Raw genomic sequence first — 17384 nt, 5'->3', positions numbered from 1 at the left:
AAGGCACAGGGAATTAGAATTGTCTGAGCACAGTGCAGACTAATCAGCGTGCCATTCAAAAAGTGACCTAAACCTTTAAAATGCCTTTTTGCATGCCGTCATCATTAAAACGCACCGCCTGCTTTCCGATACCAATTGAAACAAAGGAAAACCGGGAATACCAGAAACCACTGCACTCAGGTCTGAGGAGAGCAGCGAGCACCGCAACAACAGCAGCAGCAACAGTGAGGGAAAAAAACCCTCATTTATAACCAGTGACAACTAAAACCTATGAAGTTTTTAAAAGAATGTGATTGTTGTCAAAAGGAATTGGGTACAACAATGCTGCGTTCAGCTCTGGTTCCACTCAAAGCTGTGGCTGAGGGGCTCTGGGAAAGCTGCTGGAAGGCTGGTGGGCACAGACCAGCAAGAAAGTGAATTTTGCATACTGTACGGATCATCGCTCAGTTCAGGGCAGTCATATTGAATCTGTGATCAACCAATTGTGCTTCATGAAACCGTCAGCCCTCATTTATGTCTAGCTGTTTTCTTCTGTCCTGCTGTAAACAAGCTCTGCTCTGAGCTGTCTCCCTACCCTTATCTGCTTACGAAGATCACACAGACAGACCTCATCAGCAGCCTTAGAGTTAAAGTTAAAGTTACTGCTTCCAGACAGCAGTCCCCATGCAAGCTGGAAGTCAAAAAGAAGAGCAACTTTGGAATGACAGAGTTTTAGTTCCTTTTAGGAAATGCATACCTTAGATTCATACACATACTGGCATGTTATGTCTCTTTCATGAAATTAAATTAGGTGTTCCTAATATGAACAACTGTTTCTAACATCAGCAAACTAGCTCAGCAGATTCATCCATGGGTTTTTTTGTGGGTTGGTTGTTTGGTTGGTTTTGTTGGTTTGTTGTTGGTTTGTTTTTTTTTTTCCTTTGGGGCCTTGTTTGAATACAGCCAAAAGAGAAGTAGCTGGAAATATTGTCAATCTGGTAGGGCTCCAAGAACCTAATAATGCCTGAAATGCTCTAAGGAGTGTAATGATGGTAAACAGGAACAGGTATGTTGGCTTCTGTTCTCATTCATTTCAGCGAGAGCATTAGCCTTTCAACATAAAGCAGAGCACAGTTTTCAAAGAATGATCCTCTCGCATAAAAAAGGATGGAGCCTTACTAAAAATAAATTCCTCTATGAACGTGCACACACAAACCCGTTAGTTGGTATTTACAGCATTTAATTCTTGCAACCAGCTGCTAAGTCCCAGTTAAGGCTTTCCTTTATGCAGCTGGAGCTGGAACCTTTTTCTTTCTCCAAGCCTATTACTTTGTCTATTTAAGGGATGGCAGCCAAAGAGAACCAGCTTGTAATTTGCACCTGTCTGCTTTAAGCACTCCATGTTAGATTTTGCAGAGAGCAAACTCTTCATTGCTAATGAGAATGACACTTAGTAGGGTCAAACGTATTTTTTTAGCTGACTCCGCAGCAATTAAAAAATAAATAAACAAGTACCCACCTCATTTAAGCCCATTCCAGCTAGAGAATGAGGCTAAAGGAAAAAAAAAAAAAAAAGAGCAGCTCAGTGTGTAGGTGGAAGATGTAACCACATGTGTCTAGTCTAATGCAATATCAGGCACAGCAAGGCATGACTGAACCTGTGCGCTGCCCGTGCAGGAGCACGCGGGCAAGCTTTTGCCTCTTGCCCTATAAAATTCAGAATTATTTCAGCAAATGGCCACATGCAAAGAATCCTTCTGAATTTCTACATACGGGGCTGCCTTTTGAGAACTCACAGTACACTTTGCTACCTACAGGGTCAGATCTATGAGAAAATTTCTCTGAGAAATGCACGCTTTGCTCCCGATCCAGAGGTGTGCAAGCCTTGCCATGCGGAGACACACTAGCTGGGGTGTAAAGCAGTGAAGGCGTACGTCAAGGTGTACAAAAATCGTTATTATTATTATTATTTATTATTATTATTACTTTACATAAACTACCTCAGCATGTTTGCTTCTTGCTAGAAAAGGAGCTTTCAGTCAACTGTGGTATCTTTTACAATTGCATTGAAAGAAACAACAATTTCAGGGGCGTATTAGTTTAGTTAACTAAGTAGTCGTCTTTTCCTTGCTTGCTCTTAAAATAAAAAAGCCCTCAAAAAACTCAAGCAGCACAGCTGATGACAAGAACAGAAGTGCTGGGGAAAAAAAAATAGAAGGGAAGTAAAACAAAGTAAAACATACAATTTATTAAAGAAAACATTGGTGCTGCATTTTGATTTCAGAAATTGTCCCCATTTGTACTTCCTGTTTAAACAATAACTAACATGATGATGGGTTAAATGAAGTTGAGATTGTCACAAACATGGCCTCACTAGTAATTAATGTAGTTTAATATGGTTGTTGGCACACATCTCACATGACAGATAATGTTCCAACATGTCACTGATAGGACCTTTCAGCACAGCTTTAGGAGATCTACCAGGCATTGCTGAGGTTGGTTAGGTCAAAGGGTTGAACCATGTGTAATTCAGAACAGAGGAGGTCCCACGGTCACTCCACAAAAACAATTACACTACTTATTTCGCTCCATCCCTTGCCCGAAATTCACAAGCCTCACAGTTTCAGTGCAGTCAATCTCACTCTGCCCTAGGGCTATGAGCCACATGAAAATATGTGGTGCTGTGTTTATAAATCTAATCAAAAATAGAAACAGTAGACAAGCACAATGAGGTCCTACTATGGATCATGGGAATTCTCTAAATTCTGAAGGCACTTTTGTTTAACTTCTGCGGGCCTTCTCCTACCACTACATTGTCTGGTACTCTCGTTAATCATCCCCTTGACTTGTCAATGATATGAAGGAGACTACACGTCTGCTGACTTCCCTCCCATGACACTACAAATAATATTATGAAATAGCTATGCTAGGACTAGCCCCTTTAATTTTTATGTTTTAAAGCATGGGTTTTCTTCACTTACCTCTTTCTCCATGCCAGCCTGCCCTTTCTCAGACCTGCAAGCAGAAAACACTTCCTCCTGCAACAAAGGAGAGGGAGAGCATCTGAATTTTCAGCCCGCACACAGTCATTAATACCCTTAGGTTTAACACACAGGCTTGCAGAGCACCAGCCTAGAAACCTGCCAGGATGGGAGGTCTTTTCCTGCTGCAGTCCCTGCTCCTGTCTTGCCAAAGAGCAAAATACTGTTCCTTCACTTATCTTTTTGAAAAGAACCTTGCATCAGTTCACATTAAAATACACAACAAACCAGGATAGACAAGAAAAGCATAGTTTAAGCTCGGATGAAATAACATGAAAAAAGATGCGGTTTGGAGTGGAAGTAGCCCAGAAGCAGGTAATTCCTACCCCCAGGCAGTAACTACCAAAACAACACAGAATTTGCTGTGGAATACACCTAACTTGAAGATTACAATACCAAAGCTGCCAGAGTCAGGAATGCTTCTGTGACCCTGCATTTACATCAGTCCCACTAGCACCTCGCTCCCTGCACCGGAATTTCCATTCAAAGGATGGAATTATCCTCTACTCTGAGGTTATAACCATTAAGCAAACATACAATAACTTCACAAGTTATAGATCACATCAGCAAAAATGCCTCGATTTTATACTTTTGTCTCTATGTGGGAAAAAAAATTATTCATTCAAAACGGCTAGACAGGTTGCCCCTGCGCTCACCAATGTCAATAGGAAAACTCCATCTGACTCTGCAGTCGCAGGACCTGAACGACAATGAATAGAAAGATTCTTCCTTTGCCAGCTTTTCCCTTCTGCATTTATACAAACACACATTCAGATTATTTTGCAGAGCCTGAAAACAAAACAAGGCTTGGAACAATTGAAAAGATCCCTTCAGAGACCCTCAGGAGCTATAATTGACCTTCTGGGTCAGAAGATGCCCTGTACAAAGTACATGTTTGGCCCCAGTTGAGGAAACTCTCTCTCCTGAGGGCACCAGGCAAAGAAGTGCTTCATTCTAAGTATGCGCTGAAGTTTCATTGAAATCCCTACAATGGACAGTGGACAGGGCCACAGATTCACTGGGGAGAAAGGCTGCTTTGTCACTCTGGTTGCTCAGTAATGAACGAAGGGCTGAGCTCCTGCCCAAGCCTTGCTGACGCTGAGAGCCTGCTGACCTTTGCCACTGCTCCTCGATTTTGGTGCCCTCCTTGGGGTGCCAAGGCCATTGCAGCAATGACGGGGGCTGCAATTCTGGCAACTGCTGCTCCTCCTGCAGCCAGCCCTTCCCAGACGGTGTCGCAGAAACCATGCCCGACCTCCGCTGCTCCACAGCACTCAGATTTTGAAAATAAAACCCCACTGAGATCACGCAGGTAGGCTCAGGTTAAGTATCTAGTCATTGTATGGCTCAGAAAATAGCTCCAGAACCCCCATTCCAAAATCTGGGATGGGTTTCCTGGCCAAGGTCATATGTGCATCACTTTTTCAGCTGTTGCCCTAATCTGATTGCACATCCACTGAACACAACAGGTAACTAATTTTGATCCCAATGGCATGGCACACTCCTTGTTATGACTCAAACGGGAGCAGCAAAAAAGGACCTGTATGAACCAGAGACAATAAAAGCTCAAAACAGCTCCTTTCCTCTCCAAAGTAGAATCACAAGAAGCTGCCAGCAGAAGGAACTGATAAAGCTGTAAACTGTAAATTCAACATTTTCACCCGTGGTCAACACCTGCTTATTGAAGAGGAGCCAAAGACGCAGCAATAAGGACTTTCAAAGCCACAGTAGTCCCAGGAATCCGAACAGTAATGGGAAGACTTGGAGTCTCATCTTAAAGAATGTGGCTGACCAAATGAGGAAAGCAAAGCAAAGATATAAACAATTAGTTCAGAGGAGACATTAATAACATTGGTGCCTTAACAGTGATTTTCTTAGAATTCAGGAACTTATTTTTATTTGGGTTTTCTGGGGATTGTTTGTTTGTTTGGGGGACACTTTGGTGTGTTTTTTTTTTAAAGGAAGGTGCTGGACATGGCTTTTCCTGTGGTTTTTTTTTTTTAATACTGATGGGGCAACACATTCAACACTGCATTAACTGATGTTGACTGTGGCCTTACTTAACCTCATCAGCCTATTTTCTTTAGCTGGATAACAGCTGAATCAGCATTAAACTGGCTTGCAGTCCTGAAAGAGTACAGCAAAAACAGAGTACAGGATTCTTCTATCAAAAAAACAACATAAAACATATTCCAGATCTCACCATATATATATTTTTTTTATACCCAGATGCTGTAATATTTTGCATGATTTAGGGGTGAACTTCAGTTATTTTTAAGTACATTTGTAGTAAAATGACAAAGCAAAGCAATGACGTAGAAGTTCTTAAACCAGATGCTTGCACTTTCTCTTTTTTTGTTTTTTTCATTTTTTCCCTAATTATGCTTCTCTTCCCCCCCACAAGAGGAACAACTAAGGAAGCTATATTAAATATGCAAGATATTTGAATAGCTTTCTGTAATGAAAATAATCTATTTTTAATCCAAAGACAGAGGAATTAAATAAAGAGATGCAACAAAAATAACTCTTATAGCACCACAACTGCATTGACGGGCTCCTGGCACCAGTCACAGATCTGGGAGAGATCAAAACAATACACCTTTCCACTGGAGCAGGCTGAGGTATCTTTTTCTCACACTAGTTGATATTTTATCCTGTATCAGCTACTGGAAATCACTTGATGTGCATGAAGAGCCGGTATACAAGAAGGGTCTTTCAAATGTAGCCATGAAATGTACTGTTCTTGCCATGCTGGCACGGAGAAAAAAAAAACTGTCCTGTTTGTAGGCGTGTGCCCAGCATCTCCTTAAAGCACTCCCCAGTGTGCAGGCATGTTATCACAGGCCAAGGAGAGCGATGCTGGGCACAGCTAAAGTACTGGTGATTGCTGGCGGAGAAATAGCGGGTTCGTAGCAGGAGTAGCAAAGCAACAGTCTGTCATCACGGTGGCTGCCCTCACTCCTTTCTCACCTTCACCTGGGTACACAATTTATCACATGCTAAGAAGAAGTGCTGTGGGATCTCTGTGCTACAATATCGGCAGAAACCACTGAGTAAATGATAACCCTAACAACCTACTTGTAATTCCCTTCGGACTCCCTCATAAATACCAGCTAGCCAGCATTGGTCTTTAAGAAGTATTTCTTCAGGGGAAAATTGCACCTCTGGTGAAAAGAATTCATCAGTCACTTAAATTCAGCAGGACTGACCTTTGAAGCCACAAGCGCTGTGCTTACCCTTATTTAATCACCAATTTTGGGAGCAGGTCCTTCAAAGTAATCTCAGATACTTTCCATCCTTACTCTTTTTTTTTCTTTTTTAATTTAAAAAGTAAGGCGTTTACTGCAAATATGCTTTTATAAAGATCATTAACACATTTAAAATTAAGCTCACATTCAATTACTTTGCTTGATAGGTGGTAATGTTCCTAGACTTTTTCTGTGTGCTTGACAAAGTAGGTAGATACATGATTTTTCTATCGATAAACCTCCTTAGGCTGCTAAGCAGCACTCAGCCACTCACTTACCTGCCCTCCAGTGGAATGGGGGAGAGAATCAGAAGGGTAGAAGTGCAAAAATTCACAGGTTGAGATGAAGATAGTTTAATATTTTTTTTCCAAAGAAGGAAAAAAGCCACAAAGAAAAACAAAACAAGAAAATAAAAAAAAAAAATAAAAAAAATAAAAACAACTGATGCAAAAGACAACAATTACTTGCCACAGACTGACCGATCCCCAGCCAGTTCCCCAGAAATGGCCACCGCAGCCAACATTCACCCATGCCCCTTGCTCCCACTTCTATAGCTGAGCATTATATAGATCTGCCTACCTATCTATAGACCATCATATGGTCTGGACATCCCTTTGGCCGGCTGGAGTCAGCTGTCCCAATTTTATCCCCTCCCAACCTCTAGTGTACTCCCAGCCTACTCACCAGTGTGGTGGTGTGAGAACCAGAAGAGGCCACAACACCATGTAAGCACTCCTCAGCAGTAACTAAAACATCCCCGTGTTATCAACACTTGCATCGCAAATCCAAAACATAGCCCCATACAAGTCCCTGTGGAGAAATTTAACTCTGTCCCAACCAAAACCAGTACACTACATGTGTGAAAGTGGCAAATACAAAATTTTAGTCTCCGTGCCACCACTCCAATATTCCCATTTGTCACCAAATGGAAAGCACCATGCACAAACCCCCATCACACCGCTTCAGAGCCTGGTTTATGGACAATCATCTCCCTGATGAAGTCCCAGGGCTCATGTTTAACTGTGCTGAAATTTTTAATGGTCGTCACCCAACAGTCAGTACTGGGGGAAGAGCAATGTCAGCCCCAGCCTGGACAAAAGGCTTTCCAGAATGGGATGACAAGCTCCAGCATTTTTTGCCAGGCTCTTCTTTGGCATCACTACCCAACACAAGGCTTAGAAATGGCTCCAGATAGTGGGCAGCAAGATTGGAGGACCGAGCACGGTAAGGAAACCTCATTCTCCTTATGGTCACTGTGAAGCGTGAATCTCTCTTTTCCACTTGTAAAAAAAAGCACAATACATAATATACATAAAACACATACCTCTGTGACTCCACCAGCCATGGTGGATTCCTGCTGACCCCACTGGATGCAACATCATGGTACCAGGAACCTCAGCACTGCTGCTGTCCTTACTTCTCCCTTCCCATCCACATCCCAGTCCTTATCCAGCAAAGGAAAAGGGGTTTTTACTACAAAAAGCTTTTGTGACTTGTAATTCTTAAGTAACGTGGCCTCCACGTGGCAGCAGCATGTCAGTTAGGAGTACCAAGCTGTAAATGAAATCCTAAGAAATGTATATACTTAAGAGACAAAACCAGCAAATGATTTTGCTTGTGCAAAAACAATATTGTAAAATCTAAGGGGTCACCATATGCAAAGGTAAATAAATATCTAGACGAGTAGAAAATGCTTACCATCGATAAACACGTTAGCAAATATAATATATTTTGACCATGGACAATTTCAGTGACAACAGCTCCAACTTTTTAAAAAGTGTGTCAGAGTTCCCTCTCCAATTTATTTTCAGGGATTAAATAGTTCATTTGGTGACTGTCTGTATTAGCCACTTTAGCACTTCCTCATGAACTTCTACTATTCATTCTCCGGTTTCCACTACTACTACAAAGAAAAGCCAAACAAATCAAAACAATTATTTTAATACAATGAAGTTTAGGGAATCAGTCTATGATTATTGGAGCATCATTTTCCAGGAAAGTTTCCCTGCAAAGAGCATGTGGTGTGCACTAGGAAAAAGGCAGTTGTGCTGTTTATTAGTTACAGATTAAAATTTCAAATTTACAGATAAAATTATAATGTTGAAGGGTCTTTTCTCTGAATTAAGCAATATAAGCAAGGATACATTGGAAAATACAAGAAAATGTGTCTTGTAAAAGTAACACTTTTTACACATACACCACTTCAGGTATCAACTGTTGCTAATAAATCAGTAGAAGGTTTTTTTCAGTCAAAAAGACAGAAATCATACCATATGAGCGATCCCAGAGGGAATACCTCTAGTGATTCAAAACATATTTCACTTGCCTCTGGCATGAGTTTCTGGATTAGTGTCATACACTTGTCAACACAAAACAACATAGGCTATTTGTTCATACGTTCTCATCGCTCCTCCTCCTGTTGTTCTGTACGCCAGCTGACATTGACTATATATATACATCAATACATTCAACCTGGTGAGTGCATTCCTCTGTCAGATACTTGTTAATGAGACATAACCACTGAGTACAGATGAAGGGAAACTGAGGTAATGACATCTATAACTGAGAAGGTGACAAAACAGACAGGGACTTAACAGTGCTGTTTGCATACTAATATTGTGTAAAGACATAGTTTGACTAACAAGCAGAGTTGCAGCTTGGTTTTTGAGATCCAGCTAGCTGATAAGACCCAGACACACACAGCCTGAAGTTTGTAGTGGTTTCCATTAGTTTTCAAGCAATAACAGCAGGAAAACACATGCCTGGCATGTTTTAAACTGGATGTCCTCGGCCAGCATGGGGAGGTGTGGAGTTTCTTTCTTCTTTTCCAGCCAGAAAATCAGCAATTGGAATTCTGACTCTGGGATTTAAATTCTTGAACCAAATCCCCTTCTGAAATAAATGCTAGTGATGTTTCATTTATTACTCATGAAAAACAGCCACCTCAAGACCCTGAGCAGGCAAAGAATAGTCAAGAACCCTGAAGCTGGTTTCTAACCAATAGTAGCTGTAAAAATGGTATGCATGACTTCTGTATCATCTGATAGAGTAGAAGAGTCGGCAGCAATCCTATGACGTGTTCTTTTTGGTGACGAAGCAAAAGCTTAATAAGTTTCTGCTCTCTGCCCCCTTCCTTTCTCCAGCCATTCATTCCTGTCCCTGGGCTGCAGCTCACTGCAGTCTTATTGGGCTGGTCTTACTGTAGGTCTAAGCCTAGTTAAAAATATCTGTCCCCAAAACACTTTTTGTGTTATTTACCTTGAAACACTTCACTGGTCCTGCAACATGGCTGTACCACCACAACCAGGGCACAAGGAACTCCAGCAATGAAGATCCGTCAGAGGAAACACATTCTGAAACTAGACCCCACAATGACATTAGAGTTTACTGCTAGCCCTGTAAGCTAGGGATCTGAAAACATTTATGTTCCTCCACCATTAGAACAAAGCAGAAAACTGCACTGATTGACATCACGAGAGCTCGAACAGAATCTACCAACACTTCTCCTTTTGCAATAGGTATTGCAGATTTAAAAAAAAAAAGGGGGGGGAAGGGAAGACTTCACCAAGGTAGCATGCAGCTCTGATTTAGGGATTTAGAACTAGGGAACAGAGACACTCCCATGCCCAGCAGTCCAGCCCACCTGGCTCCAGAGAGGATGCCTACACAGAGCACAATTTCTCAGCTGTCCCCTGCCTGAGGAAGAGTAGGGCAGCCCCACTCCCTTCTCACCCACTTGAGTACTACTTGCTGCCCCACAGCTAGTTGCTCAAGTTTTGGATTGGGGCAGCCTAGAAGTCAAAACCAGGAAATTTGCCTTTCTGTAAAAGGTAAGCAAAAGGCTTACAGATCAGTGAAGTCTTTTGAGGTTTTAATGGCACGCTGGCATTTTGATAGCCTCTCTGAAAAGAGCCAGTTTCCCTGGAGAAGCAAGTAAGCTGACCCAGAAGCAGATGTTTTCCCAGCATCACTCGCTTTGTTGCAGAATAAGTGAGTTTTGGCTCTCTTGTCTTTTGCTAGTTTGGGTCATACCCATAGTTCAATCTAAAACCAGCTTTTAATACAGCATTTTTCACTACTACAGTAAAGGAGTTTGAAAAGCAACTCTACAAAGCACATCATTTACTACAGTCTACAAGCTGATTGCCTATTTAGGATTTGGTTTGGCCAATTACAACTAAAAGACATATTACATAATAAGTGGAAAAGAATAACAGAAAAGGAAGCCCGTAATTCATAGGGCTCAATCCCGAAAACCACTTATGCGCACACTTCTTTATGTTTGCATAAATTATTTCATTGAATACAGGAGACTAATGTGTAAATGCACTCACAACTGAGAACATTTGTAGTAAGAGAACATATGAAAATTTCTACAAAACTAAGAAGGCATGATTACCTTCATCCTTCCTTCCTGCTTTCCTCCTCCAAATACCAAATTAAGGACATAAGGAGCTCATTCTAACAGCATTTTCAGTAGTTTCAGGTTGGTGTAATTTCACTGACTTGAAAGAATTATTTCTCATTTGGTGAAGGTGAAGAAAGTACTTTCGAATACTTACTGCTGATCAGTCACACTCTAAAAACTAAAGGCATTGAAGTGGACATAAAATAGCTCAAATACTGAGTTATTGTCCATCTGAAATTTCAACATTTATTTTTTCCTATCCTAAAAAGCAGAGGGTTTCCTCATGCAAATGTTAACAGAGGGACTTAATACAGACTTCAATAGGGTGCTGCTGTAACATGAGATCATATGCATTTTCTTGTTACCATAATTCATTTATGTTCACGTATTGAGAAGTGGTTAGCTATTTAACTGAATCCAAAAATTATAGTTGAGAGATTAAAAATTCTCACTAGTGCCCACTTACTACTGGCTTTGCTTATCAAGTGAAACCTATTCTGAGCTGTTACTACCCGCAACAGGAGTTGCAGATTGGCCCGTTAGTTACAACAGCTCAGCAGAGCAGTAGTAACCTCCAGCTATTGATAAGCAGCAGCTTTTTCTATCAGACTGATTTTCCCACTGCAGCCCATACACGGTGCTCTGCAGAAGTTAAATAAGGCACAGAGTCCACTGGAACCAATGAGAAGACTATTATTGGTTTTGAAATGTTTTTTAGTGTGGCATCAATACCACACAAGTCCTGTCCAAAATGTAGGGACAACTAGAAACCTCAGGAAATGCAGAGAAGCTGGTATGAACAGCAGAAGTGACCTTTGTAAAGTACCAGCACTCACAGAGGGCTGTGTCTCGGGTTGGACAGGCGACTGACAGGCATCACTTACACTGCATGCTTATGTTAGGTAACATTTTCTTGTGGATTTTTCTCACAATAGCTGAAAATACTGAAATGCAACCATCTCTATTTTACTTCCTTCTGTGTAAAGTCAATTAGCTTCCTAGACTGCTAACACCAAAACTAAACAAGTATTTGCATAAGGTCATGTTAAACTCTTGTAGCTTCAGCCTCTCCCTCAGACTTCAGAAACTTGTTGAAAGGGTGAGCACAGCCCTGACCCACATGTGAGCGAGGGGGTAAGTCTGCTCAATGTCACTGTGACTTATCACATCAGGACTTGGAAGAAACCACCAATAGATCTTCAGGACCATCTGACCCACCCCCATGGTTTTTTCCTCTGTAGCTGAGCCCTCAAAAAAAAGGAGATGATAGTAAAATGCAAAAGATATTGCTTATGATGCTCCTTGCAGACCTTAGCTCACTGATGTGCTCTTCCTAGGTAAGACTTAGGATGTTCCAAGTGGAAACTGTATTGCAAGTGGCTAGTTGTCTCCGAATGGGTGGGTTAATTCTCCATTTTTCCCTTCACTCTCATGAAACCCAAAGCAATAACATTTTGATTTGAAGTTACTGATATACCCATAGGTTAAGTTTAAGCTTTTGGTTAGTTACTTTTAACGCTTCACACTTGCCTGAAGATGAAGGTGAAAAGGTGAAGATTTAAGGTGAAAAAGAAAGGGTCTACCCTATTACTCTTTCTTAAGATACATAAAGGATGCCTTAAAAAATTCCATTTTTGAGTTTGGGGGGTGGGGGCCTTTTTTTTTATTATTATCCAAATTAAGAATGTCAAATCTTTTCTTTCAAGAGGTTGTAGAGATGCTTCCAGAACACTGGAGAGTGGGTTAGGAAATATCTTCATCTGTTGAATGAGTGAAGTTGATGGATGTTTCACATGGTCGAGCATTTCAGTTAATTAAGACCAAAGAAAGCAAAACAAAACATGACCCATCACAGGAGTTTATGCTGCAGTGAGCTGTGTGTGGGCAAGCCACTCCTCAAGCAATATCCAGCAGGACTCCATGAGAACCTAAAGGTCCTCTGCAATGGCACCACTACAGGACTATGAGCTGAGACTAACATGGAGCCCATCCTCTAACTGCCTGATCATACACTATTCCATCAGCCACTTACTTGGATCAGGTGAACAGATTTTGGATATTCAGCTTAAGTGAACAAGAAGATTAGGCATTATAAAGCTTACCTTTAATCTTGAGGGCTTTTTCTTTCCTTTGTACTAAACCGTGCCAATGTATCTGAGACAGCAGTAAATATGTGAGTACTAGCCCTCAGTAGCACGCTATAAACCTCTCAGCACTTTATCCCTGCCCCAAATACATTGTTTAATGGCAATAAACCAGACCTAAATATGGAATTCAGCTAGAGGTTCTGAAGTCCATGCTTTTGGACAGAAGGAAAGTATGCCAGGTCTCTAAGGTGGTGGTTTTATGATGCTAATAATGATGCTTCACTGTACTGACTCCTTTTTTCCATTAGCCACTTACAACAACAGGACAGATCAGAACCAAGAGTCATCTTGATCATCCCACCTGCAAAAACAATAAACATAATATTTTTCAGGAGAGTTGTTTTGTCCTCTCATGAGACTTATAATCACTTTGTAGGTTTTAATATAGAGTTCAAAGATGGGTTTCACCTTAACAAAAATATGGATCCAGATTCAGGACACCACGTATCCCACAACAAAGCATATGCAGACATTCAACGTATTAAAAGCACTAACTTTTTTCTTTCCCTCCCTCGCCCCTCCAAGGAGAAAAATCACAGAAAGAAGGTGGGTTTCAGGAACCAAGATATTCTGCTTGTACCCAAAAAAACTTAGGTTCAGTTCTTGGCTTTGCTTCAGGTTTATTGTGCAATCTTGGACAAGTCTCCAGGCTAAACCACAAAAATTGGTGGCCAGCATGGGCATACAAGTCGAGAAAAGCTGCATCAAGCTGGCCAGACCGGAGGATCTGTTTCAAACCCTTAAAGTCCAGCCTGCCTGAAGCAGAGTCTGGATTTTGGAATAGCCCCCGGGAAAGCATCCTTGCACCAAAGCCATTCCCTGGAGGGGAAGCTGCCATGGTAGTGCAGGAAAGGATGCAGCGCTCTGCCCCAGCACCATCAGCCTGACACAGGAGCTGAGCTGTCCCATGCACAGCCATCACTGCACCTAGGCACAGCTATTGGGGTCAGGGGTTCCCTCTGCTAGGGGAAAAGGCTTTTTAAGAAGTTAAGTTTGGGATGAGAAGAGAAATAACCTAAAGAGTTTCAGCAAGATGCAACCCTTGCTTCAGTTTCAACCAAGAACAAGCTTGTTCTTGAAAATTCTTTGAAAATAAATCTCAACCTATATGCTGACATCTGGGTTCAAGCTGACCAGGAACACACAATCCTCCTTCTCCTGAGAACAAGCGAGGTAATTGCGTGAGTCTCAACATGAAGTTTACACTTCATACCCTATTCATCAACTAACAAACAGCTTCCTTTGGCACACAGACAACAGGAACAGGCTGGTTTCATATCAGGGTGTCAAAGAATTTGCTTCAGCTTGGACCATGAATGTTCAGCCTTGACACTGACAAGATGCTTTGAGAGCAGCTTTCTTCACACCATCTGCAAATGGTGCTACTGAATACTTTCCAGCACTCAGCCCAGGGGCAAAGTTTGTACCTTAACATGCCCAAGTGAGGAAAATCTACTGCAGTGTCCTAAACCAACAGCACTACAGGTGCAGAAAGTTACTAAACACTAGCAGCTGCTTTTTACATAGCACAAGGATACTTGAACAGGGCAACAGAGGAAATTGGGAGATGGGGTGTGGGTGTGAAACAGGTTGCCATGATCATGGATATGGGAGAAGAAGGCCATGTGAAACCCTATCAGATAGGGCTTTTTATTAGCAGTAAATCTGCCTGGTTTTATATGAAGCATTTGTAGGTGATGGGCAAAAAAACCCAGTGCATGTTAACAATGACCTTGTGCCAGGTCTTCAGACTCTTCAAGCTGTCACTCACACTTTAGTAGAGCTATGTCATCCGATACCTACAGTGGATAAGCCTCTGATTTGTGGGGGAAGCCTTTTAACTTTTTTAAAATGCAGTTTCTCCTAGCAATCGTTACCCAAGGACAGAGCATACTTCAAAGCCCAAACACTGCAGGCTGTTGGTAGCGATAGTCTCAGGTCTGAACCCACCAACCAATGCTGCATGCTATGTGGAGCTAAACTTCTGTTTACATTTCATAGAGCCATAGAATGGTTTGGGTTGGAAAGGGCTGTAAAGATCACCTAGTCCCAACCCCCCTGCTATGGGCAGGGACATCTTGCACTAGACCAGGTTGCCCAAAGTCCCATCCAGCCTGGCCCTGAACACTGCCAGGGATGGAGCATCCACAGCTCCTCTGGGCAACCTGTTCCAGTGCCTCACCGCCCTCACAGTAAATTTCTTCCTTGTATCTAACCTAAATTTACCCTCTTCCAGTTTAAAGCCATTCCCCATGTAGTGTCCTATCACTGCATGCCCTTGGAAAAAGTCCCTCTCCAGCTTTCTTGTATGTCCCCTTTAGGTGCTGGAAGGCTGCTCTAAGGTCTCCCTGGAACCTTCTCTTCTCCAGGCTGAACTACCCCAACTCCTTCAGCCTGTCTTCATAGGAGAGGTGCTCCAGGCCTCTGATCATCTTCATGGCCCACCTCTGGACTTGCTCCAACAGCTTCATGTCCTTCTTATGTTAGGGTCCCAGAGCTGAATGCAGGACTCTAGGTGGGGTCTCATGTGAGTAGAGTAGAGGGGGGAAATCACTTCCCTTGACCTGCTGGTGATGCTTCTTTAGATGCAGCCTAGGATACGGTTGGCTTTCTGGGCTGCAAATGTAGATTGCCAGGTCATGTTGAGCTTCTTGTCAACCAACACCCCCAAGTCTTTGTCCTCAAGGCTGCTCTCAATCCAATCTCTGCCCAGCCTGTATTTGTGCTTGGGATTGCCCCAACCCACGCGCAACCTTTACACTTGCCCTTGTTGAACTTTGTGAGGCTTGCACAGGCCCACCTCTCAAGCCTGTCAAGGTCCCTCTGGATGGCATCCCTCTGCTCCAGCATGTTGACTACACCACACAGCTTGGTGTCGTCAGCAAACTTGCTGGGGTTGCACTCAAGCCCACTGTCCAGGTCGCCAACAAAGATGTTAACCAGTGCCAGTCCCAATACCAGCCCCTGAGGAATGCCACTTGTCACTTGCAGACATCGTGGAATCAAATGTTTCGCTCCTACTTGTTCCTGTTCCCATGTAACAGTATCTTAATAACTCACGTACTAACAACACAGCATGATATGTGCTTACACAGTTATATTTAAATATTTTTATATGAAAGTTAAATAAAACAGAAGTAAAAATGACTGATAAAGATCTTCCTCTTTTCCTTTGTATTGCTGCCATTAATACTGTAAGTTACGTCTTAAACACTAGCCAAACAATTCAGACTCATTTGGGAACTCGTCAGACTTGTGCTCCTGGCCTTCCAGTAAAAATTGTCACAAGCTGCAAGACTCAGATCTTCTCAGCTCCTCCCACCACCTCTTGTCCATCATTATCCCAGATTAATGCCTGTGCCTCCTTTGTTCTGCACCAGTCTTTGCTGACAGTTCTGCAGAAAAGTATTTTGCTGTACCACATGTTGAGAAATGCATGCCAGCAACCATCCTTCTCATTTAAATGACTACAGAGGAGTCACATCACGCCATTTGCTCTGGATCATTTGTGCAATGTCAGGTAAGGCAGGATGTGACTCAGCCATGACTCGCTTCAGAAGTAGGACTCTGTGAAATCTTCTGGTTTCAGTTCACATCGGGAATTCTTGTGACTGGCAGTCAAAGGAAAGTGAACCAAGATAAATGTCATGGTAGCTGCTCTAAACCTTGGTCTTCTACTGTGCATCCACGTATTCCTTCCTCAGAAGACATTAATCTACCAGTCCTCTGATGGGAAAGGAGAATAGAGAAAGTGATTTTTCTTTGTTTCTATTCCTTTATTTCTTCAGCTCCACAGGAGAAATCTTTTTCCTGCAGCTCCGGGCTGTTTAGCAATTGGTCTGTCAGCAGTGCCCAGAGCAACCCTTCCCAGCTGGGATATCATGTCTCCTCTTTCCCTTCTGGTGAGGGTGGCTTAGAAACCACCTTCTCATGAACCATGCCTCAGCTTCCACCTTTGCTTTGAGACAGTGTCTCATTATACTTTGCCTGAGGAAACTCCAGATCTCATCTGCTCTGAAAGATGACTTGAGGACTTACACTTTCAAAAAAAAAAAAAAAAATCACACAATTAAGAAACCACAAAGAACCTTGCTTAGAGTTCCTAACCTCAGAGATGTGCACATGCACACACTGAAGCCCTCACCGAGGCCCTGGAAGGCCACATCTCTAATACATCTCAAGGTTTAATAATGTGTGTTCACATACCTTTAGATTGGAAAGTCACTTTTTCCTGTGACTTTTTAGTAGCTGAAAGAATTCACAGCCTCTTTTACACAGTGTGGTGAGGGTGAATGAATTTCATAGTGCTAAGTTTCATAGAATTAAACCGATTCCAGCATGAGTTACATATGGATAGGATGCCAGATACACCCACGTTTTAATCCTTTGATATTCATGGAAATAAAAAGCCTTTATCAATTCCACTAATCCAAACTAATCTTTGAATGGAATACTTGGCACTAAGAGACAATATTTTTATCCAAAATAAGCAAGGTGATCCATTTCTATTCCATACAGTGTTTTAGCTACTGGGTCCCTCCCACTAGTTTTCCTTAGCCTG

The 17384-nt window shown here is 42.2% G+C and overlaps 1 protein-coding gene across 1 annotated transcript in view; it reads right to left on the bottom strand.

Moving 5' to 3' along the window:
- The window catches only part of LOC121084374 (orofacial cleft 1 candidate gene 1 protein homolog), a 27879-nt gene extending 24907 nt beyond the window's left edge, over positions 1–2972 (bottom strand). Inside the window, exon 1 of the mRNA XM_040585753.1 lies at positions 2961–2972. Within this exon, the coding sequence (XP_040441687.1) occupies positions 2961–2972 (12 nt within the window). The remainder of the gene's footprint in view (positions 1–2960) is intronic.
- Positions 2973–17384: the final 14412 nt, after the last annotated feature.

This window comes from Falco naumanni, chromosome 3 (assembly GCF_017639655.2).
Source record: "Falco naumanni isolate bFalNau1 chromosome 3, bFalNau1.pat, whole genome shotgun sequence".
Lineage (NCBI taxonomy): Eukaryota > Metazoa > Chordata > Aves > Falconiformes > Falconidae > Falco > Falco naumanni.
The sequence above is the reverse complement of the archived record's forward strand: the minus strand, read 5'-3'. Positions and strand labels throughout refer to the sequence as shown.